The sequence below is a fragment of the Fusarium flagelliforme genome (genome assembly GCF_020744385.1).
Source record: "Fusarium flagelliforme strain FIESC 12 MPI-CAGE-AA-0113 chromosome Unknown B0J16scaffold_7, whole genome shotgun sequence".
Lineage (NCBI taxonomy): Eukaryota > Fungi > Ascomycota > Sordariomycetes > Hypocreales > Nectriaceae > Fusarium > Fusarium flagelliforme.
The window spans coordinates 326177-348453 of NW_025763509.1; the positions used below are offsets into that span (position 1 = coordinate 326177).

Here is a 22277-nt window from a genome sequence, read left to right on the forward strand (position 1 = left end):
ATGCATGCTTAATTCGTGATAGATAACACGTGCATGATCTTCAATCAACTCCCCTGTCCCCTTCATCTTGAACCCAACTGGGAACAAATTACATGTCCTCTACTGCCCAGTTCACATGTGCCCGATATTTCCCTCAGCCGTTCCATACAAAATATCACCCGTTTCAACGCCTCCTTCTTCCTTCTCAAAATCCCAAAAATTCACAAGACTCCACCGTTCGGTATCTCATCCTGGTTAGTCCACAATTCCGAATCTAGACTTTGCTCCCGTTAGATCCAAGTCAAGGGTGGTTTGCTTGTCTCCCCGCGTCAGCGTGTGAAACAGCCACATGGGGAAATGGAGCTATTTTACTGGCCCATCGACCCCGGACACTAAAACCTCCCACTGGGAAGATCTCGACCGACGGTTTTTTATCGGACTGTTCCGAATTAAGTTGCGCATGTCATTGCGCGTTGATTGACTGCATTGAAAAAGCAATTGTCGTGTCACTATACCTTATTTGTAAACCGAATTGAAGATCTCGGTGTCTGGAAAGGGCTCCAACATCCAATAATTAAGCATAGAAAAAGAAAAGCTGATCAAGCTATTGGATGATCATCCCTCCAGACATCACGATGAACTCACATCTAGACTTCCTCTTGCCACAGTCTGATAATCATCGCCAAGCGCCAAGAATACCAAGATGGATCGTGCCGAAGAATCCGTCAAGAACGCCTTCCCCGTCAGCTGTCTTGGCTGTGGCTGCACCCACGGGGGTCCTGGATTGGATGCAGGAGCCTTTGCTGTTAATTGATCATGTTCCTTATCCAATAGAACCTTGAAATGAAGCTTGTTTTATCTAGCGGCGTGTCCGTGGGGTTCAATCAGTGTCCACCTTTGGGTCATGCAGGTGTCAAGAAGCATTGTTCTGTTTGGTGGTTCCGTTAGATTGGGATACCACCCTTGTTAAATCGCTTGTCAGCCTGTGACTGTGGTGCGACCAGCCGCGGCCTTATGGATGTCGCCGCATCGTGAAGATCAATATGCTAGAATATCGTGATGGCATAGCTGTTTTTCGGTCTCGATGGTCAGTTGTCGCCACAAGAAAATCATCGACAGACGATGAATTACATAGGGCTATGATGATGTTGCGATGATCGTTTTGCCTGCCGGTTTGTGGCGTTGAGGCAAACTTCAAATTCAAGTTCAAGCTGTAACGGTTGATCCATCGTCATTTAACAGTCCATGTCTTTAACAGTCCATGTCTTTAACAAACACATGTTAAATCATCGCTGTTGAGAAATTACCCTACAGTAAAAATCTTGAAGCTATGCACATGCCGGATCCGGACTAGTCCCCTCTTATCAGTCGATCACGATAAGCTTTTGCATTCCATGAGTTGGCTGGGGGAATGTACGCCTTGCGGATCGGTTATCGCAGAAACCTAAAGTTAGTAGTTAACGGATTGACCGTGGGCTTTATGCAGACTCAATGAATGAGCTTGCCTTATTGTGGAGTAGTCTTCTTGTTGAACATGGTGATCATCTACTGCGTGGATGTTACTCTCACCAGGCCATTAGGATAGAGAGGAATGCCGAGCTATTGTTGACACTTCAATCAATTGTCATTTGCCATTATTCCGTTCTACAATGCTAACTGGTTCACTAACTACACCAGAAACTCCTTGATGGCAGCCACAACCTCATCAGGTGCCTGCTCAGGAATATAATGCCCCGAATCAACACTCCGTCCCTTAACCTCCACCCCTTCATCCGCAACATCCTTCCACTCCTGCACCGCATCAAAGCATTTCTCAACAACACCATGCTTTCCCCAAAGCACAAGCAAAGGACTCTTGATCTTCCGTCCACTCTTTAAATCCTCCCTCGCCTCATCAAGATCCAGCGTTGCACTGGCCCGATAATCGTTACACATAGCATGCACGGTATCATAATCTGCCAGAGATTTCGCATAAATCTCGAAACATTCGGGTTCGAAGATTGAGATACCATCGCCTTGACGGCCGCCCATGAACATTTCTGCTAGTTCGCGTGGTTTTGCGGTGATGAGCATCTCGGGCATTGGCGATGCTTGAATGAGGAAGAACCAGTGGAAGTAAGCTTTCGCAAAGTCCAAATCTGTCTTGCTATACATGGCGAGTGTAGGGCAGATATCCAGCAGAATGAACTTTCGAATACGATCCGGATAATCGACGGCGAGTTTGTGCGCTACTCTAGCACCACGATCATGTGCGCAGACGAAGAATGAGTCTGTATAACCCAGAGAGTCCATCACATCGATGCAATCGCGAGCCATGGCGCTTTTGGCATACGATTCGACACCAGCTGGTTTGGAAGACCGTCCATAGCCGCGGATGTCAATCAGGACAACATTGTACTTGTCAATGACTTGGGGAACGACGCGATGCCAGATGTGTAAAGTTTGAGGGAAGCCGTGGATGAGAAGGAGGGCTGGTTTCGAGGCGTCATTGTTGGAGTTGAGGCCGTTGATGATGACGTTTTGATCAGACTTTGTCTTGATCTGGAAAGGTTGGAAGTTGTCAAACATTGTGAATGCTAAACTGGATATTGCTGGGTGAAGTATGAGAGAGTATGAGCTTGAAGTGGATAATTGACGGGTTATATATCACGAGCGCCCTTTGTTAGACAAGTTGTCTGAGTAATCTGTTTGTCTGGTGTTGCTTTGCGGAGAGCGACTATGCCGTCATTGTCTTAGGCAAACCGGTCGAACCTCGGTCTTTTCCTGTACCGAACAGCACAAACTGCGAGGCAAGCGATTCGCGGTCAAGCAATCATGGCCATCAGCGACCATTTTTGAAATCTCATATGATTTGCGGTAGTCGTTTGACTAACATGCACTGTTACATGCGGCGAAAAACGATGCGTTACCGTCGGCCTGTGCAACAAAATACTGGCGGACATTTCTTTGTCCGCCGTACTAATCGAGAAGGTGGGGCTGCATCGGGTTTGGAATGTCCGTTTCTCCTCACTGATCCGATATCGTGAACCTCAGATGTGATTTATATAAACACAATCTCACCTGTTAATCCCATCAATCTCATCACTTACTTCTCTCTTACCATAACTCACACACACCAAAATGTCCAAACCTCTCAAAATCGCCGTCATCCCAGGCGACGGCATCGGCAAAGAAGTCATGCCCTGGGGCGTCAAGTCCCTCCAAGCCGCAGCCCAAAAATACAACATCTCCCTATCCTTCCAAGAATTCGACTTTGCCAGCTGCGATTACTACGCAAAGCACGGTAAAATGATGCCAGATGACTGGAAAGACCTTCTCAAACCCTTTGACGCTATTTACTTTGGCGCAGTCGGCATGCCTGACCAAGTCCCTGATAATGTTTCCCTCTGGGGCAGTCTTCTCAAGTTCCGTCGCGAGTTTGATCAGTATATCAATCTCAGACCGTGTCGTTTACTTCCGGGTATTCCTTCGCCATTGGCGGGGAGGAAGCCGGGTGAGATTGACTTTTGGATTGTCAGGGAGAATACGGAGGGGGAGTATTCTAGTGTGGGTGGTATTATGTTTGAGGGGACTGAACGAGAGACTGTTATCCAGGATACGGTCATGACGCGTGTGGGAGTCGATCGTGTTCTGAAATATGCGTTTGATCTTGCACAGAGTCGACCGAGGAAGAAATTGACCAGCGCTACCAAGAGCAATGGAATCAGCATCACTATGCCATGGTGGGATACCCGCGTCGCAGAAATGAGCAAGAACTACAGCGACGTCTCTGTCGAAAAGTACCACATCGACATCCTAACAGCGCACTTCGTCCAACGTCCCCAGATCTTCGACGTAGTCGTAGGCTCCAACCTCTTCGGCGACATCCTCTCAGACTTGGGTCCCGCCTGCACCGGCACAATCGGCATCGCACCATCAGCAAATATCAACCCAACCGCTTCCTTCCCTAGCTTGTTTGAGCCGGTGCATGGAAGCGCGCCCGATATTTACGGCAAAGGGATTGCGAATCCGGTAGGAATGATCTGGGCTGGACAGATGATGCTGGAGCATTTTGGGTATAAGGAGGCGGCGGATGGGATGATGGGGGCTATTGAACGGGTGCTTGGACGAGCGGAGAGTGACGTTATGACAGCGGATGTCGGAGGACGCGGAAGTACGAAGACTTTGGGCGAGGCTATTGAGAAGGAGATTCTTTCTGGGTAGACGAGTGTTGGTAGTGATCAAGATTGATATCCCGTGGAACAACTGCTGAGTATCACATAACGTTAACCGTACTAGCTTTTGTACCTGACGGCCTCTTTTAACCATCCGAGACGGCTTTTGAATCTCGCCGATCCGGCATTTAACTCTCAAAAGGAATAATTCCCGGCGCCAAGAAGCATTGGTGCTGGAAGCAGATAGAAGCTACGCAGGTACCGAGGCCCCACGCTCTCCACAGCAGCAGTGAAGCTCAGACACAACTTACAAACACATCGATCAGAAAAAAGATCACGCAATTTGCATGAGATATCAGGTATTGATCTATTCAGCAGAGAACATTGTGAGCCAATCTGCTGGGTCAGTTTCACCGATGCCAAGCTCCATGATAGCCCAGTGTTGTCAAGATCGCCACTCCACAAACGCTATTATGACACGATGGGTCCGGAATCTTCACAGACCCCGAGAAAATCCACTATATCTGCATTACTAATTGACATTGCCCTGGCAATGAGGTCATGTATAATGCGACATGGCGGGTATACAGGTAGAAAGGACTTGGGGCATGTATATCCGAGTACTATATCTAGGGAATCCAATTGCTTGATCTCCCGCATACTCAATCATATTTTGATCAATATCCACAGGACTTAATTTTGACAACACCTCGAAGAAAGTTTACCATGAAGGAAGCACTTGTCAAGAAGGATGTCTCAGTCGAGATTGTCGACTCTCCAATCCCTAAACCGGGACCCGGCCAACTTCTCATCAAGGTCGTCGTCGCAGGTACGTCTTGAACTCTCAACTTAATGGCCTTTACTAACAAACCCAGGCACAAACCCTAAAGACTGGAAACTCCCAGTCTACATGAACAAAGATGGAAACACAGGCGACGACATTGCCGGCACAATCGAGGCCATCGGGGAAAACGTAGTCGGCTTCCATAAAGGCGACCGTGTAGCCGCCTTCCACGAAATGACTACTCCCCACGGCGCCTTTGCAGAGTACGCCATCGCTCATTACTATACTACCTTCCACATCCCCGAGTCTGTCTCTTTTGAAGAGGCTGCTACTATTCCTCTTGCCGCGTACACCTCTGTGTGTGCTTTGTTCCAGGAACTTCAGATTCCTGAACCCTGGTCGCCGCTGGCTAAGACGGAGGAGAAGAGACCTTTGCTTGTTTATGGTGCTAGTACTGCTACGGGTGCTTTTGCTATTAAGCTTGCTGCTGCGGCGAATGTGCATCCTATCATCGCTGTTGGAAGTAAGAGAAGTGAATTCGTTAAGCCTTTCCTTGACGAAAGCAAGGGTGATGTTTTGGTTGACTACACAGTTCACGACACAGAGGATAAACTTGTCGACGCTATACGAGATGTTATCAAGAAGACGGGCGCACGTTGCTTCAAGGCCTTCGACAGTGTCTCCGAAGACTCTACCGTGCGAATCGTCACAAAAGCCATCGCCGGACCCCCCGATGCATCCGGTCGCAAGCCAAGAATGACAAACATCCTCATGAAAGAGAACGTCGAAGGAGCCGATCCTAGTGTTGAAGTCGTCTGGTCCATGGTTGGCCAGGTGCACAAGGAAGATGAGAAGGATAAGATGCTAGGTCTCACCTGGGCCGCTGCGTTCTCAAGAGGATTGAGCGAGGGTTGGTTTACGCCTCATCCGTACATTGTGGGTAAGAATGGTCTTGAGGGACTTGAGGAGGGATTGAAGGGGTTGAGAGATGGAAGTATCAAGGCGCAGAAGTTTTTGACTGTTGTGGGTGAGACGCCTGGTGCTGGTTCTCAGAATGGATCTATTTAAGAGTTTCTAATTCTATTTTCTTTTTTATCTTCGTATACCTTTTTAACGACGCGTTTTATGGTGTCTAGTGCGTAGTTTGTGAAGTTTGCTTCTGATGTTGTGAGGACGGTTTGGACTTGGGCGGGTGTCCACATGAGATTCGTTGAAGTTGAAAAGGATGAGGTCTGGAGGGTCAGCTGGATTATCTATTAGAAGTGTGAGAACTTACTGCTGGGTTGTAATCAGGGTTGATACCATTTGGCAGAAGTGGACAATAAATGACATAAACTTCACGGCCATTCTGTCTTGTGCCCCGAAACACTCTTGCATATTGATGTCGATACCGAACTTCAATATCTGAACCAACATTCGAGTCTATCTCAAGGTTGTTTCGGGGTTTGTGGAAGATTTCGGTTTCTTCTTGTAGCTCAAAGTCAAAGTCTGCAGTCCAATGGTGCAAGCGCTGCACGGCCGCTCCAGTCTGTACATCCGACGACGAATCGAAGGAAATGAAGATATCGACGCCTCGTTCAGGTCTTGCGAGGACGTGGTTGGGAAGGTTGTTCGCCATGCCGCAGTCCATTAGTCTTGTACGGCCTTGGGCCTCCCAAGGTGGAAGATGCGTTGACGAAGCGAGTTTGGTTGTAGAGGTAAGGCTCCTGCTGTTCGATATAGTGTTTTCGTCCGCATGTGGCCGGTGTATGGAGTGCTCAGAAGTATGTTCTCTCGCCATAAGTGGTTTCTCAAGTCCATAGAAGGGATTCGGATCATGGCCCGCTCGAATTGGATTTCCCCATAGACCTTCAAACTGCTTAGACTGTAACAGTCTATTAAACATGCCAACCAAGCGTGCCATGATCGTATCCTTGGGTATAGATACCAGAAGAGCTTTGATACACTCCGTTAACGGTCCTGCAGGTGCACTTGTGCACTGGCCGAGGAGGAGTGAGAAGGATTGTTCAGGACGGCGATCGACCGAGTGTCCAGAAACAAAAGTACGACCCCATGACCACGATGGGACGTAGCGATTGAGATCCGGACTGCCAATTTCGAGAGGTGAAATCTCGAAGTACTGGAAGAACTTCCTCGGCCGACCCCCGACCACTCCTTTCGAGGCAGCCTTATCTTGATCTGTAGTGCCATCCTCAACATCCCTCGCCTTCGTCGCAACACTCTTCCTCTCATAAGAATACTTCGGAACTCTTCTCACAGCAGCAAGAATCGGCATCGGCTCCCTCCCCTCCACAATCCCACTCCTCTCCCAGATCCTCGACCACTGAAACATAGCTCTTCCCAGCCTTCCCTTGCCCTCCCTCGACAAAAGCATATACGTTGCCGTAAGCGTAGAATACAAATCCATAACGCTCAACCCAATGATACTTTTCTGCGCTTTGCTAACAAGAGGCCCAATAAGAAAGTAAACACCCTTCTTGCTTCGTGCAACTTTGTTAAGAGCGTATATACTCATCGGATGCGCCTTTTCACTTGCAACAGTTAAATAGTGGTCAATCAGTTTCGTGATATCGTTTCGAGCGACGGTGTAATATCCTGCTAAAGTCCAGCAACTACCGCTCACACCAGCCGTCCATGTGATGCAATCCCACAAGCCAGCTTTTTTGGTAGCGGCTATAAAGCCTGCGAAGCCATACATGACTCTATACCCTCCGCCGGAGCCACCGAGGGAAATAAGTGGGACATCTCTCGGGTCGACCTTTTCGTCTGGTGGAAGGTTGAGGAAGTTGTGGAGAGATTGTGACGAGATACTGAGTTTACGGGCGTTGATGAATTTTTGTTCTTCGGTGTGTAGAGATGACCTTTGACGGACTTTTGCATCCCAATTAAGTTCGGGGTATGTTCTGATGTCAGATTCATCGCGTTTGAGAAGCTTCTTGACAGAAGACAAATCTTCAGCTCTGGCATACCATCGCTGCAAGATACGCGTCGCTTTCTCCGACAACGAAAGTTTTTGCTCAATATCACTGCGTTGAGTCTCGTGTGCACTTGGTTTCGAAGTCAGGGCCCTCCCATTGCGAAAACGCGTTGACGTTGTCTCATTGGTTGTCGTTTTCTGGAACCGCGATGAGACAGGCGTTGCTTGGACGAGGGAGACCAATGCGCAGAGACAGTATGTTTTTGCGTAGAGATAAGCTGGAGATTTGCGAATTGAGGTTAGAATGACCATTTTGGTCGTTTTCTATGAGATTTGGGCATAATTGGAGGGTTTGGTGGTGAACTGAAGTAAACAGCGCGTGGGATGTGGTTGCGTCATTGATGACTTATCCAATTGAAGCCAAAATTGAGAGGCGAAGGAGCCACGTGGGCTAAAACGTGTTCGGTCTTTTCTCAGGATAGGAGAGATAACTGAGCGGCTACATAAATATCCCTCAAGCACTAATCCTGCTCTATGAATCCTATATCCAACAGCCGACTTTATTCGCCTCGTCCTCGTCCTCGTCTTTGACAGATGAAGAGCTTCACGCCTCACCAACGGAACTCACCCTACGACCGCGATGTGAGAGGAAGAGACGAGAATTGAGCAAGGTTCTAGGAACATAGTGTTTAAATTGGATAGACTTTTTAACAATAAGAGCCACGCCCGGTTAGCTCAATCGGTAGAGCGTGAGACTCTTACGAGTACGCGATCTCAAGGTTGCGGGTTCGACCCCCGCATCGGGCTGTTCCTATAAGTACGATTGCATAACATCGTGGCATTCTTTTTTTGCATTTTGCTTTATCAATCACTGCCCCTTTCTTTCCAAGTAAGTGAAAAAAAAAAAAAAAAAAAGGCAAGAGAAAACACACATTGTTGATATCTAACATTTTCATCTACTTCAAATCGCAAAAAGAGAGGTTCTGCCCGGGCTCGAACCGGGGACCTTCTCGGTGTTAACGAGATGTCATGACCAACTAGACCACAGTACCAAGCTGCTTGTTGTACTGTGTATCATCCAAGTAGCCCTCATAGACCGATCAGTGAATTCAGCAACATTGTGTCATGAATGGCAGGGGTATCTCTAAACTGCAAGGCTAGGATAAGTTTTTTCTTCAAAGTATCATGAAGAGAAAGCTTATCCTAGCTTTGCAGTTCAGAAATACCCGTGCCATTCATTACACAATGTTTCATTCTTTGTACTGTCTTCTTCTGCTTGGATGCCCTGTTCTGACGTCGTTACATTATGGCTGTTTGCTACTCGCCAAGTTATGCAAATCTGCTTCCTCGCCAACCTTGAAACCCTTCTCATCCACAGCTGAAGCCTTCTTTTGTGCCCCCATGATTCCTGATCCAGGTTTGTTGAGGATGTCATCCACTCTATGAGATGTTCCTTTGCTATTCGCCGCGTCGATAACTTCTCCTAGATTGGCATCTACAACTCTTCCGATCGTGTCTTTCGTCTCGTCGATGATGTTTCTGAGCAAAGTCAGTCCAGTTCATTCTGGATGAGAACGGAACAACAGAAGGGAGGACTTACTGTGCTTGACCATGTTGATTCGAGTCCAGTGGGGTTTGCTCAAAGGTCTTGGAGTGACCACCGGGCGCGGGGTCGTTAGGTGCTGTTCCAGACATATTTGAGGTGTTGTATGTAAGATACTCACGTTATTGACGTGATATGGAATAAAGATACCGAGATGTCAATGTTTGAGATGAAGTTCTGCCGTTTTGTACTTCTTGATCGTCATACATCATCATCACCTCCACGTCATACACAATCACGTGAAATTGAAGTCATACTGAGCCAAGCAAATGCACATCTTATCTGATGTCAGTTACCACAGTGTCCAATATAACTTTGTCGTCAGATGAGGATGATCTGCTCGTCTGATCGCGTCGCGATCAATTGGACCCTGGACCCTGAATTGAGACCCTGATGTTCTTCCAACGCATTGATGCGCTCGGGTTGAAGGCGGTCAGAGCAAACAACAAGCACTAACCAGATTAATTCAATTCATTCCTCTGTTGTCTTGACAAAAACATCAAAAGCAAACGCCATTCGATATTTCGGAGCATTCCTTCCCAAAAAGGCTAGCTAATTCCGCGTCCGAAGAAGCTATCGATTTTGAAGACGCCAGCCACATCCTGGATCAAACATCCCATTCAAGCAAAGCTTCAGTCGGACATTTGTTGGTAACAATTCTGATTCGCTACAGCATTGGTCTTTAATTATGGAGTCTTACCTGTTGGCTGTCAGATTGTTTTCTTCTCACGATCACGATTGCATGTGAGGCAGCCAAGGGTCCAGACCTTTGTACAGCGCATTATTGACCCTGCCAAGATGATAGTGCGACACTATTGAGGGAGGACCTGGGGCACTAACCCACCGCGAAAGCTTGACCGACACAGACGTGAAGTACGGAGACTGAGGATTGTTTGAAGGGGATGAGTTGTAAATAATGTCGCCGCTGACTATGTACAGATCTTGGCTTTGCAGAAATGACACGATTTGTCTAAAGGCCGATCTGTCACCCGCGCCCAAGATGTCACCGCATCTCAGTGCTAAACAAGTAACCCGATTAACTAGCCAGGATAAAAAGCATTCCCAGGAGCAAAATCCGAAAGTGGACCCAATATTCATGCATCTGGCGCAGCTGAATTTCTAGCTTCAATCAAGCGAAGTCTTTATCTCGCCTGCCTCGCTCGCTTAGTGATATTTCGGGCACTCCGACGACACTAAAGGGAATAAGTCAGCGTGCATCGGACCATGGCTGAGTCAACTAAGCTTGACTGCACGATGATGCGCTGAGGCTCTGCATACAGCTATTCCCGAATTGACTGTATTCCGTAGGGCTAGCCAGCTCACGACACCATATCCGACACATTGGGTCAGAATGCAAGCTGGACATTAGAATGTAGTTTAGCGAAAAGCCTGACCGTTCTATTTTGAAACATCGTGGCTTTTGCTTTCGTTTGTTTGGTAGAATTACTCTCGCTTGCTATTCTTTTCGGCGATCTTATTTACATCCTTGCTTTTGTGGCGTTTCTTTTGTTGTTTATATACTAGCGAGCCATTCCCCTGGGATTTGCTGCTGACGATCTTGCCTCCTTTTTGTCATCTGTTCTTTATTTCCTTTGGTACTGGAGTTATTGGCATATCTTTACAAAAATGACTATTACGACGTGTACGAAAGTGTTGGAGAACCAGCAATGTTTTATCGACTACCCAAAAGCACAGCAAGTGTTAGTGATGATCTTCAAAATTGAATGGACTGTGGGTTGACATGTGGCAGCCCAGAGACGACGATAAAACCGAGGAAGCTCGATAATCCCGTCTTGAGGGGCCCGATATTAGTCGTTGTCGCATTCCTGTAAGTCCACCTTCTCACAGACCGGGACCAAACTAACCCAACAGTATCAACTGCATCCGCTTCATCCGCGAAATAGTCTGGCACAATGCCGGTTTCGGCTCATTAAGAAACATCCGCGAATCCCTAGAAGTCTACGAAGCACGATACGACCCAGCAGTAATCCCACTACCAAGCACCTCCACGCAAGCCGACATCGATAGCCAACAAACAATTACACCACCAGAATCTGTCATCGAGGAAACACTTCCCGAAACACCATATTACTCCATCGCCGATTTTCGAAAACTATATCTGTCGGGCAAAGCCACGCCTACAGATGTCGCTAATGCTTTATTGCCGCTTATCCGTCGGGATATCAACGGGAAACACTCAACAGCTTGGATCAGCACGAGAGTCGACCTTGTTTTGAAAGCAGCTGAAGAATCAACTATTCGATATCGCGAGGGAAGACCGCTTGGACCGCTTGATGGTGTACCTGCTGCTATTAAAGATGATTTTGATATGGATGGTTATGAGATGACGATGGGTTCGAAGAATAATTATACCGGTAAAGGTGTAAGCACAGGGTCTATCACGAATTGGTCTGCCAGGAAACTTCAGGATGCAGGTGTAATTATGCTGGGGAAGCTAAATATGCATGAATTCGGAATGGGTATGTAAGCCTGCTACTAATCGGGGTCTAAACATGCTGACGTTATAAAGACACCACAGGCAACAATCCCATCCACGGCACACCGCTCAATCCCTTCAACCCCAAATACTACACCGGCGGAAGTTCATCAGGCGCTGCCTACGCAGTAGCCGCAGGGTTAATCCCCATAGCCCTAGCCGGCGATGCAGGTGGCAGTATTCGCATCCCGGCATCTTACTGCTCCGTCTTCGGCCTCAAGCCAACCCACGGCCGCCTATCATCTTTCCCAACACCCAATCCAGCGCCAACATGCTGTGTACAAGGCCCTGTGTCGGCGGATATGTACTCCCTCGCAACAGTTTACGATATCATTTCTGATCCACATCCGACGTCACGATTTCCCAAGATTTATAGGGAACCGTCTCGGGGGAGGAAGGTTCTTGGTATTTATGAACCTTGGTTTGATCTTGCGGCGCCGGGTGTGCAGGCTATCACCAGAAAGATGATTCGGAAGCTTTGCACCGAGTTCAACTACGAGGTCGTACCTATCAGTATTCCTCACACGGAAGAAGGCCAAATCGCTCATGCTATGACCGTCTTGGCAGACGCAGCGTCTCTCCTCCCAGAATCATCAAACACAACATCCGCAAACAAACTCCTCCTCGCAATGGGCCGCACAACACCAGCAGGAGACTACGTTCTAGCCCAAAAGCTCCGAAACTTATTAATGCAGCATCTCGCGCATTTATGGCAAATGCACCCCGGTATGATGATAATCACACCAACAACAGCTTGCCCGGGCGCCCCGATAAAAGGCGGCGCAAGTGAACTCAAGTATGGATTGAGTAATGGGGATTTGACGATAGAGAGCATGACTTATGTTTGGCTGGCCAATTTCTGCGGTATGCCTTCTTTATCTGTCCCTGCGGGATACGTTGTACCCGAAGGACAGGAACGGGTGGGTGAGGAAGCTGATGAGAGTACTGTTGGGAAGATACCTGTGGGATTGATGGTTACTGGCGAGTGGTGTACGGAGAAGGCGCTGCTGGAGTTTGGCGTGGAGGCTGAGGCTGTTTTGGGTGAGAAACGGTGTAGACCACCTGTTTGGGAGGATATTCTTGAGCAAGCTAAGAAGGTTGCTGAGAGTAATGAGAAATGATAGTGTTTAGCTCTCTTATGTCGGAGTTCAGGTATACCCGGAGTGAGAGAGAACAAGTATTTTACAAGAAGTATCACATCACTGTAACAGAGCAAATGGCGTCAATTTGTAGTTTATTCATCCTAATTAAGACTATCCTGCCAACCAAGTCCAGATCATATTAATGTGGCTGTCTTTTATCATCCCTCTATACAAATCCCAATCCATTAAACGCTTATCTTATCTAGAACCTTCTAACAACCGCCCTTCGTCCAGGATATGTCGGCGCGACTGTCGAGTTTGTGACGCCGCCGTTGGGTAGAAGGACGGGAATGTCCTTGGCGCTTGGGGGATGCTTCAATGCTTCTTCGATGGGCATCTCGCCGCCGTGTTCTTCCGTGACGGTGTGCTCAGGTTTGGATGGGGTTGGATACTCCATCATTTTGGGTACATGTTCTGGGGCTGCTTGTTCTGCTGGAGCTTCGGCGACGGGGTGTTCAGCTGCTGGGGCCTCAGCAACGGGATGTTCAGGCGCAGCTGGTTCAGCGGCGGGGTGTTCCGCGGGGGATGCTTCAGGAGCTGGGTGTTCAGGTGCGGCTGGTTCAGCAGGTGCCTCAACTGGGTGTTCTGCGGGGGGTGCTTCAACGACTGGGTGCTCGGGTGCAGCGGGCTCCTCAACTGGGTGTTCTGCAGGTGGTGCCTCGACTACTGGGTGCTCGGGAGCTGGTGGTGCTGCCATAATAGCTGTCTCATGAGCGGGTGGCATTGGTGTAATGGCTGTTGTGACAGTAGCTGGCTCATGGCCCTCAGTGATGACCACGACGGGGTGTTCAGCGGGTGGTTCAACGACATGCTCAGGAGGAGTCTCGACGACGGGATGCTCAGCAGGTGGCGCGACATGGGTAGGTGCTGGCGCAGCATGCGCAGGAGCTTGCTCGGTGACTGTTTCAATGACAGTCACATGAACTGGCTTTTCGACCTCGACGGTATGAACCAGTTCCTCGGTGACTGTGTGGACGACCTGGACTGGTACCTCGACTGGCTTCTCAACGATTTGAGTGTGCACGACGGGGACTTCAACGGTGTGTTGGACAGGAACCTCGACGACTTGTGTAACGGGGACCTCGACTGGCCTCTCGACAGGAACTTCAACGACGGAAGTGTGAATCACTGTCACGGGTTGTTCGACAGTCTGATGGATAGTCTCAACAACAGTGACAGGCTTCTCGACAGGTACTTCGTGAACGGAAGTCTCGATGACTGTAACGGGTCTGTCAACCTCCACAACGGCAGTGTGGACGAGAGTAACGGGCTGCTCGATGGTTTGGTGAACGACTGAAGTCTCGGTAACCTTGACCTCCTTCTCGACCTCAACGACCGAGGTGTGGACCAATGTTACGGGTTGTTCGATAGTCTGGTGGACGGTCTCGACAACAGTAACCGGCTTCTCAACTTCCACCTCTTGAATAGACGTGTGAATAAGTGTGACAGGCTGTTCAATGGTCTGGTGCACAACTGAGGTTTCGGTAACCTTGACTTCCTTCTCAACTTCAACGACAGAAGTATGAACCACCGTCACAGGCTGCTCGATAGTCTGATGAACAGTCTCAACAACAGTAACCGGTTTCTCGACTTCTACCGTTTGATGCACCGTCTCAATCACGGTAACAGGCTTCTCGACTTCGACGTGCACGATGGACGTGACAGGGACTTCAACATGCTCCGTCACAGGAACCTCGACGTGCTCTGTGATAGTAGCATGTTGAACTTCGGTAACTACTTGATGTTCTGTCACGGTGACGTGGACAGTCTCGTGGACCGTCTCAGCGGGGAGGTGTACTGTCTCGGTGACAGGTTCGCAAACAGCTTCAGCGGGTGGTGGGTTTGGGTCTCGGCGCCAAAATGGCGAGGCGGTCGCGAGGCCAGCCAGGGTCGACACGGAAAGGAGTGTTGATGAACGCATCGTGGCGTAGGAGGAAGCTGATTAGGGAATGTGAATAAACTTGCGATACCAGCTCGCGCGGACAGACAAAAAAAAAAAAGAATGAAAGATTAATTAACGACTGTAATTAAAGAATAGAAAAGGTTGATACACACACCAGGCGGATAAAGAGAAAGAGAGAGAAAGGAAAGAGGCTAAAGAGGAGGGATAAGAAGAGGTTTATTCTTTCCACTTTGGGGTCATGATGTTTTGTTGCATGGGCCCTCTTGGTGAAGTGTTTTGACTATGAGACGTGGCTGCGGTTCGGCAAGTGTAATCCGTGCAGTGTTTCTGCTCGTGTCGTATAGCAACATGGTACGATAGCGAATTCATCCAGTCTCATCCCAGCTTTTGCGCAGGCATTGTGTACTGATGACGACCAGCTCGGAAAGTGCTCGTGCCGTCACCAAGAGTTCGAGGCCCCAAGGGGTTCAGACAGATGTGTTTGGAGGAGGTTCTTGGCGATTGGGATCTCAAAGCGTAGAACCCTTGCCTGAATCCCAGGCAACCCCTGTTCTTAGTTCCTTATCTTACCTTATCGTACCTTTAAGCTTATGATCGTTAACATTAACCTATGAAACTCGACACCCCCGCATCGGCTTGGCGAACCCCTGGCCGCAGCGGAAGCCTTTGGTCCCGGCCATGGCGACCCGTTTCGATGTTTCAGCCTTTTTTTTTTCTTGGGGAAAATAAATACCTGATATCTCCTGCTCAAGGTCCCGTTCTTTTCACCAGCGTTTTGGAACAACTGTCAGAGTTTCAGACTGGAACTGGAATGAGAGCCTCCCGCCAAGATGGGCTTTCTACGTGTGTGGGATGGACGGGACAGGTTTGAGATTGATTGAGATTAAATACGGGCTCGGATGCGCCTTGTTTTTTTTCTTTTTTCTGTGGTTGAGTCAGTCTTGCGATGGCTTCATTGAAGCCCGACGGACATTATCGGCGCGACAACCAGGAGGACCCCAATTGAGCACACGGCAAGTAAGCACGCGTCAATGTAGTAAGAGGCAACCCATCTTGCCTGGACCTAGAAGGTTACGTAATTCACAAGGAATACTCCAAGTAAGGACAAATTGCACTGCCGTTATCACGTAGTATTATAACTTAATTGCCAAGATGAATATTCATGCGCGAACAAGCTGTGATCTTATCGCGAGTCTGTAAGAACTGGGGTCGTGGAGTTGGAGAAAAGATGAAACAACTCCACAGTAAAGTTTTCATCAGCAGGGATTGGCCAATTGGAAGCTTAGGATTGAAAAGGGTCTTGAGATCATCGGTTTCGATAGGGTAGGTTCTGCTTGCGAAGGGATTTTCTTGCGATTGAGTCTGACTGGGTATACAGAGCGGAGTTTGGTAAAAGAGAGTTGTTTTATTTATTTTTCAATATCCTAAAGGGTAGGAGAAAGTGGTTGTTGATTGGTGGCCGCCGATTCAATTTGACGATTATAATCACTGGAGGCTTAATGAGTTTAGAACAAGAAGTCATGTGGGAGATTTAAGTGTATCTCTAGAATCCCCCCCGCAGTGTATTATCCGCATTTCCTTTACGTTCTCGAACTTCTATGCTGTGGAAATGATGTAAAATTCTCTTTTGGAGCAAATAAGTCTCAGTTAGAGTTTCGCGAGATGGAGGTGCGGGTAACAAACAGCTGTGGCGGGCCATCAACGAGATCGGGGCTTGTCTCCACTTTGCCATCTTATCAGACAACTGGCTGATAAGATAGCCGATAAGATATGGTCCAGTACTTCTCTTGTAGTGTAAACTGTATATATATTGAAGTACCTTGATCCTATTGGCTATAAACCGGGGTTCAAGCCCCCTTTCGTGAGGTCAAACCCATCGATAATACGACAACGTGAAACCTGTTACTACATTGGTGAAGATTGGATCGACGAGCGCTCGTATCAAGCTCAAAAAGCTTTCAAAGAACGGAGCAACGCCATCGATGACATCCATTTCTAACCGTGTGGCACTGATGACATTCCATGTCTCGGACGGTCCGAACCAATCAGGACTCTGTTGTGAGATGGTTGAGGACGCTTGTAAACGACACACATGGCGAAGTAGCAGAGATAGAAACAATGACAAGGGAGAAACTTGTTCGATCAATTCTAGCTTCTTCACTGGGGAAAACCTCAATGCGGCGAAAACCCCTCTCTGTCTCAGTTACACTTATTAGACCTCCTGAGGCTTCTGGTGTGCCTTGGCATAAGCAGCCAGCTTGTCAAAATCCTTGCCAGCACTGGTTCTTCCAAGTCTCCTAAGAGCCTTGACAGCTGGCCCAATAGTAGCCTCCCACGAGAGATTCTCCTTCTCTTTCGCTGCCGCGTAGTCCATCAACCACTTAAAGTCTGGAGATTTAAGGATGTACTCGATGGCTGTTGCTGCATGGTTATCAGAACTTTCGTTCTCAACCATCGGCTCCGCACATCTCTCCATAAACAAAGCCATCTTCTCATCTGTGTTGAAAGCAGCCTCAATGTTCTTCAGTACATCATCTTCGAAAGGCCGATACTCCCTTGCAACTCTATCTTCGTTGACTTCCTTGAAGAATTGTGGGATCTTGGACCGATCGGCAGGGCCCCCGTTCACCCTGGTCTGTTGAAGCTTCTGGATAAAAAGAGGATTCTCCCAGACGAGGCCCCGTTTGTTGTAGGCAGTAGAGACAGGCTCGCTTTTTCGGATTTTCTGTATGTAGTTGCGAAGTGCTCTTTCGACGGCTTGCTCGAGTGGGACCTATCACGATGTTTGTTAGTGAATCGACACGTCGAAGAAGCAACACGTTGGGGAAGCAACTGATGTCCCATACCTTGTCTGCAGCAGCCTGAAGCATCTGTGCGATATCCGTGTCCAACATTGGGATGTTCATTTTCACCAAATGAACCTGCACACGCTTCACAAGACTCTTCTCGGGGATTTCTTCAAATGTTGAACGGTTGTAGAAGTGGTAGGCAATGATCTGCCTCATTATAAGATAGGCGACATCCCAGGATTTGACTCGACCAAAGTCACCGTTGGGACGATTCTGAAGGACGGTCTTCTCATGCGCCGCTGCCTTGTTGTACACATTTGAAAGAACGTTCTTGTCAACTTCGACATACCTCTCGTCTAGGTTGGCCTTTGCTTGGGATAGACGTTCGACCTATTTGAAGTATTCGTCCGAGTTCCAATCGTCTTCTTGAAGCCAGGGTTCAGCGTCCTTGAGCCATCGGTTGTATACCTTGTCTGTAGTTGCTGACATTGTAGCTTGACTTTGGCAATTTCCCGGGTAATAGTATTTCTGGAATGAATTGATTGGCGAAGGAGATTTGATGATGATGGTTATCGGCAAAGGGCTAGAGAGTGCTTAAGTAGCCGATTGAGATATCTGATTTTACCTTCTCTCACAACCCTCGGACATGAGATTAGATTACTGATCGTTGCGTCACTTGATGCTAGTTTCGCTCGCTCTGGAAACAAACCGAGACTAGTGACGACAGGCAGACGGCTCGGGTCGTCTCCTGACTACTCCTCGGTCTCAGATCTCAGATCGCGAATCTTGATACGAGCAACAATATCCCGATTCTGCTTCCTGCATCGCCGAGTGGGTCAGTGCATACACACCGTCTGCACGAATATGAAACACGGTAAGGCATGAACATCCCGTGACTGGCTGTATCGAGAGAGCTTAGGGCGGTGAGAATGAAACAATCATCGGCATTACGATAAAATTCCGAATTGTCTGAGATATAAGACACGGGAACTTGATTGACCATTTAAATCGGCATTCAAAAGGCTTACGGAAACTTACATTAGCATGCGCCCAAGATAAAGAACAATGATGAATACGATGGAATCTGGCCCCCCGGGCCGTTCACCTTCCTTCTCTCCGTAAAACTCTTACCTGCGGTCCATCGGCTTTTGGGGGACGAATGCGACGACGTGGGCTTTCTTGTTGAGGCTTGACGCATTGAGAAGAAACGACTCAGGCGCTGAAGGTCTGGGCCGTTCTTCAAAGAACTTCCTTCCCTCTTAAACGGTCTACTCTATCTCCGTATGCCAAGAAATGGATACTTAATTGCATTCTAGATCGCTATCATATCTGATAGAATCCACAGCATGAGTTGTGATGATTCATCAAGTCCCAGCGTGTCTCATAGACCTGCAACACATCCCTTCGCCTTGGAGTATGACCAGACACGTAGGAGCATCTGCTAGCGGTGACCATGTCCCTCCTACGAATTATGCTTTCCCTCATAATACGTCTCCAAGTCTACTGTTGACTTCCTGCTTGGAAGGAATATCAGTAAGTTAACTCAACCTGCTGCAACTCTCCCTGTGCAATTGATCTTTTTAATCTCTAAATTATCACCTGAACTGTACAACTTGATGACTGACCTTCAAAAACCTTTAATGAATAAATAGATCACCTCATACCATCACGATCTCTCTGAATATAAAAGGTGAGCTAGGTATTTATATCCCGATCATTAAGATGTAAGTCTATTGATATAGTAACCGAGCGATGTGCATACCGAATATGGAAAACCACAAAGAGTCTATTTCTACGTAAGTTTGTAATTAGCTTATCGATAACACAGTAGCATCGGAATTAAGAGATCAGTAATTGCAAATTGCAATACTGGTCTGTACGCGTCTGAAGATCTGCACTTAAAGAAAGCTTAGCCATCGAAATAGCTTTTGCATGACTCGAGCTCGAGGAAGACATCGTAGCTTCCACCATACCAATCATAGCCCACATCTTGGATCAAATGGGGGAAAAAGTAACAGAACAAGGTACAATGATGCAGTGGAGATGAACCTCTACTTGTACCTCATTATACTGACAATGAATCATATCCTTTATTGTTGTCGACAATGGTAGCGGAACGTGCCGAGGAAATCGAGAAGTTGCGGTCCAATTACACGTCGCGTGGCTGACTATAGTTCGACCACTAGTCAACGCCATAATCCTCTAGTCCAAAGCGTAACGTCAGTGCAGTTTTCAAGGGGCAAAGGATCTCGCAAGTCCCGCTGCTTATTATCTCCCTTTTTATTTCCCCATCTTCATCGACTTTCCTCCACTCTCAATTCGACGACTGAACCATCATATCATCATCATCAACACGTCAATCACAGACAGACATACTCGCATGATCTTCCATTCCCCTTCCAGTCTGTTTCATTTGTTCATTTCCTTTAATTGCTTTTACATGACCGACACACCCCCACTCCCCGGTTGGTGAAACCTGCAGCGACGATCCGCCTCTCTGATGCCACAATCCAAGGACTACGGCAGAACAATCGTTGCACAATCGTTGTCACTCCTCATTCTTTCGGGAATCTTTCTGGGGCTTCGTCTGTATTGTAAGGTCATTCGCAGGCGAGGCTTCTGGTGGGATGACCATGTCCTGATTGCGTCATGGGTGAGTTTCCAGGCTTTCCACTTCTACTCTTTATCTACATCCACCAAGCTTGTGATATCGGGCTTACCCAACTAGGTTTCTTTTGCTATTTCGCTAGCTCTGATGATTTTCGAAGTCCAACTCGGGTTTGGCAAGGATATCTCAGAAGTTGATCCTGCTTTCGTACCGACGATTGCCCTCACTGGGACGATTTTTGGTCTCTTCGCCGTGTTGTCGGCGGCATGGAGCAAGACATCATTTGCTCTGACCCTCATAAGGCTGGTGGATGGTTGGATGAATTGGTTCCTCTGGTTCCTGATTGTCTCTATGAACATTATTATGAACCTGGTGATCGTATTTTCTTTCATCAAATGCACCCCTGCCCAGAAGGTCTGGCGGTCAAACCTCCCAGGAACCTGTTGGAATCCATCGGTCGCGACATATTACAATATCTTCGCAGGAGGTGAGTCCCGATTTCCTCTACATTCAGCTCTGCTAATTTTAGAGTAGCCTACTCCGGAGCAGTTGATCTTGCGTTGTGTATTCTTGCGTGGATGATTATTTGGAAACTCTCGATGCGAAAACGTGAGAAAGTGGGAGTTGGAATTGCCCTGACGTTTGGTATATTGTCAGTCCTGCAACAAGAAGATTCGTGTCTCAACTACTGACGATGTCTTAGTGCCGCCGCTGCAGCTGCAGCTAAGTGCTACGGTATGCTCGGGCTTGGCAGTAAGAACCGCACTTGTGAGTTTCGTCCACCCCGCAACCCGTGACGAATATTAACCTCGGTCTCATAGATGCTCGAGTGAATATTGTAATATGGAGTAATGTTGAGTGTGCTGTGACTATCATGGCTGCATCGATACCCGTTATGCGCATATTAGTGCTGAGTGTTTGGCACCGTGGCCCTGAACAAATATCGAATCAACCGCTACGCGACCTTCGGATCATTAGCACTCGGGACAAGAGGACTTCCGAGAGAAACGCACCACCATCCCATCACCAACAAACAGCATTGGTTGATACAAAGCAACATCATGACGCTACCTTCTTTCTTCGGGTTGAATCGGATGGACGGAGTACCGAGGGCGCCTATGGGATCGAGAGGATAATAACGAGGGAGGAGAGGTGGTAATAATGGAGGGCTGAATGTGTGGAGGCTAAAAGCGAAGTTGCATACTGGTTCGGAACAAAATCTCGTTTTACAAGTTTAGTTGGTGTGTTACACGACGTAACCATGTACTCTGAGCTGTGCTGATAAACTGGCGTTTGTGATAGGAGCCAAGGACGGTTACCTCTAGTCATCTGATGATTCTGGACAGCAATCCATGTAAAGACAAGAAAGAGCTAACATGCGGGCACAATACGCGAAAAACCAACATGACATTATCCCTGATATCTCTGGCCTATCACAGCAGGAAGATCTGCACATACGAAGCCTCCGCACACGGGATAGAGCGGGCCGCGAGCCTTAATGTTCCGGTGCATGCATGGCCCCCATCCTGAGAGGGGTAGAGGAGGGTACAGCTGAACTGATGATAGTCAGTATTGCTTAAAGGCCCTCGCTGTGGACAGACAAGAGACTGAACTACGTAAAAGAATCGTAATTCACCTAGGTACAGTGGATACCACACCTTTTATAAAGCCTGACCTGGAGTCGGTCGGCTGATACTTTCTTGATTTTTGAGGATGGTGACAATATTCGTAAAAGTATGCGCAAATCTACGGCACATAAACTTGGCGTAGGGCTTCTTTAGCGACTTGGCGTAAGCAGACAAATTCCACTGGAGACTTGGCGACCTGGAATAGACATATCTACCGCTCGAGCGCAGTGATTGACCACAGTTCACTCCTCATAGCTACGAGATGTGTGAGTG

The 22277-nt window shown here is 47.9% G+C and overlaps 9 protein-coding genes and 2 non-coding genes across 11 annotated transcripts; 5 read left to right on the forward strand and 6 right to left on the reverse strand.

Annotated features, from left to right (window-relative positions):
• Positions 1-1590: 1590 nt before the first annotated feature.
• Positions 1591-2823, reverse strand: B0J16DRAFT_180664 (Alpha/Beta hydrolase protein). The gene has a single exon (XM_046122595.1). The coding sequence runs from the start codon at positions 2545-2547 to the stop codon at positions 1648-1650; it is 900 nt and encodes a 299-aa protein (XP_045978562.1). The 5' UTR covers positions 2548-2823; the 3' UTR covers positions 1591-1647.
• On the forward strand, positions 2824-4244 carry B0J16DRAFT_180665 (uncharacterized protein). Its single transcript, XM_046122596.1, has one exon. It carries the CDS (start codon positions 3100-3102, stop codon positions 4180-4182), a length of 1083 nt encoding a protein of 360 aa, XP_045978563.1. The 5' UTR covers positions 2824-3099; the 3' UTR covers positions 4183-4244.
• Positions 4245-4859: 615 nt separating this feature from the next.
• B0J16DRAFT_388048 (chaperonin 10-like protein) lies at positions 4860-5985 on the forward strand (the record flags this gene model as incomplete). Its single annotated transcript, XM_046131718.1, has 2 exons — positions 4860-4962; positions 5009-5985. The coding sequence occupies 2 exons, from the start codon at positions 4860-4862 to the stop codon at positions 5983-5985; spliced, it is 1080 nt and encodes a 359-aa protein (XP_045978564.1).
• Positions 5986-6075: 90 nt separating this feature from the next.
• On the reverse strand, positions 6076-8267 carry B0J16DRAFT_180671 (acyl transferase/acyl hydrolase/lysophospholipase). Its single transcript, XM_046122597.1, has one exon. The coding sequence runs from the start codon at positions 8144-8146 to the stop codon at positions 6167-6169; it is 1980 nt and encodes a 659-aa protein (XP_045978565.1). The 5' UTR covers positions 8147-8267; the 3' UTR covers positions 6076-6166.
• Positions 8268-8558: 291 nt separating this feature from the next.
• On the forward strand, positions 8559-8641 carry B0J16DRAFT_t271. The gene has a single exon. It is a non-coding gene; the product is annotated as a tRNA-Lys (tRNA).
• Positions 8642-8812: 171 nt separating this feature from the next.
• On the reverse strand, positions 8813-8886 carry B0J16DRAFT_t311. Its single transcript has one exon. It is a non-coding gene; the product is annotated as a tRNA-Val (tRNA).
• Positions 8887-8974: 88 nt separating this feature from the next.
• Positions 8975-9556, reverse strand: B0J16DRAFT_348315 (uncharacterized protein). The gene is made up of 2 exons (XM_046128714.1): positions 9435-9556; positions 8975-9373 (listed from the first exon to the last, which is right to left on the reverse strand). The coding sequence occupies exons 1-2, from the start codon at positions 9527-9529 to the stop codon at positions 9139-9141; spliced, it is 330 nt and encodes a 109-aa protein (XP_045978566.1). The 5' UTR covers positions 9530-9556; the 3' UTR covers positions 8975-9138.
• A 1462-nt stretch (positions 9557-11018) lies between these two features.
• On the forward strand, positions 11019-13055 carry B0J16DRAFT_309652 (amidase signature domain-containing protein; the record flags this gene model as incomplete). Its single annotated transcript, XM_046124920.1, has 4 exons — positions 11019-11137; positions 11188-11265; positions 11310-11917; positions 11968-13055. Exons 1-4 carry the CDS (start codon positions 11064-11066, stop codon positions 13053-13055), a joined length of 1848 nt encoding a protein of 615 aa, XP_045978567.1. The 5' UTR covers positions 11019-11063.
• Positions 13056-13278: 223 nt separating this feature from the next.
• On the reverse strand, positions 13279-14997 carry B0J16DRAFT_323694 (uncharacterized protein; the record flags this gene model as incomplete). The annotated part of the gene is made up of 1 exon (XM_046125786.1): positions 13279-14997. The coding sequence occupies one exon, from the start codon at positions 14995-14997 to the stop codon at positions 13279-13281; it is 1719 nt and encodes a 572-aa protein (XP_045978568.1).
• Positions 14998-17191: 2194 nt separating this feature from the next.
• Positions 17192-18416, reverse strand: B0J16DRAFT_323695 (uncharacterized protein; the record flags this gene model as incomplete). The annotated part of the gene is made up of 4 exons (XM_046125787.1): positions 17192-17752; positions 17826-18158; positions 18237-18351; positions 18394-18416. 4 exons carry the CDS (start codon positions 18414-18416, stop codon positions 17192-17194), a joined length of 1032 nt encoding a protein of 343 aa, XP_045978569.1.
• A 1642-nt stretch (positions 18417-20058) lies between these two features.
• B0J16DRAFT_348319 (uncharacterized protein) lies at positions 20059-21907 on the forward strand. Its single transcript, XM_046128715.1, has 6 exons — positions 20059-20421; positions 20497-20863; positions 20911-21028; positions 21080-21144; positions 21198-21617; positions 21679-21907. The coding sequence occupies exons 1-5, from the start codon at positions 20269-20271 to the stop codon at positions 21533-21535; spliced, it is 1041 nt and encodes a 346-aa protein (XP_045978570.1). The 5' UTR covers positions 20059-20268; the 3' UTR covers positions 21536-21617; positions 21679-21907.
• Positions 21908-22277: the final 370 nt, after the last annotated feature.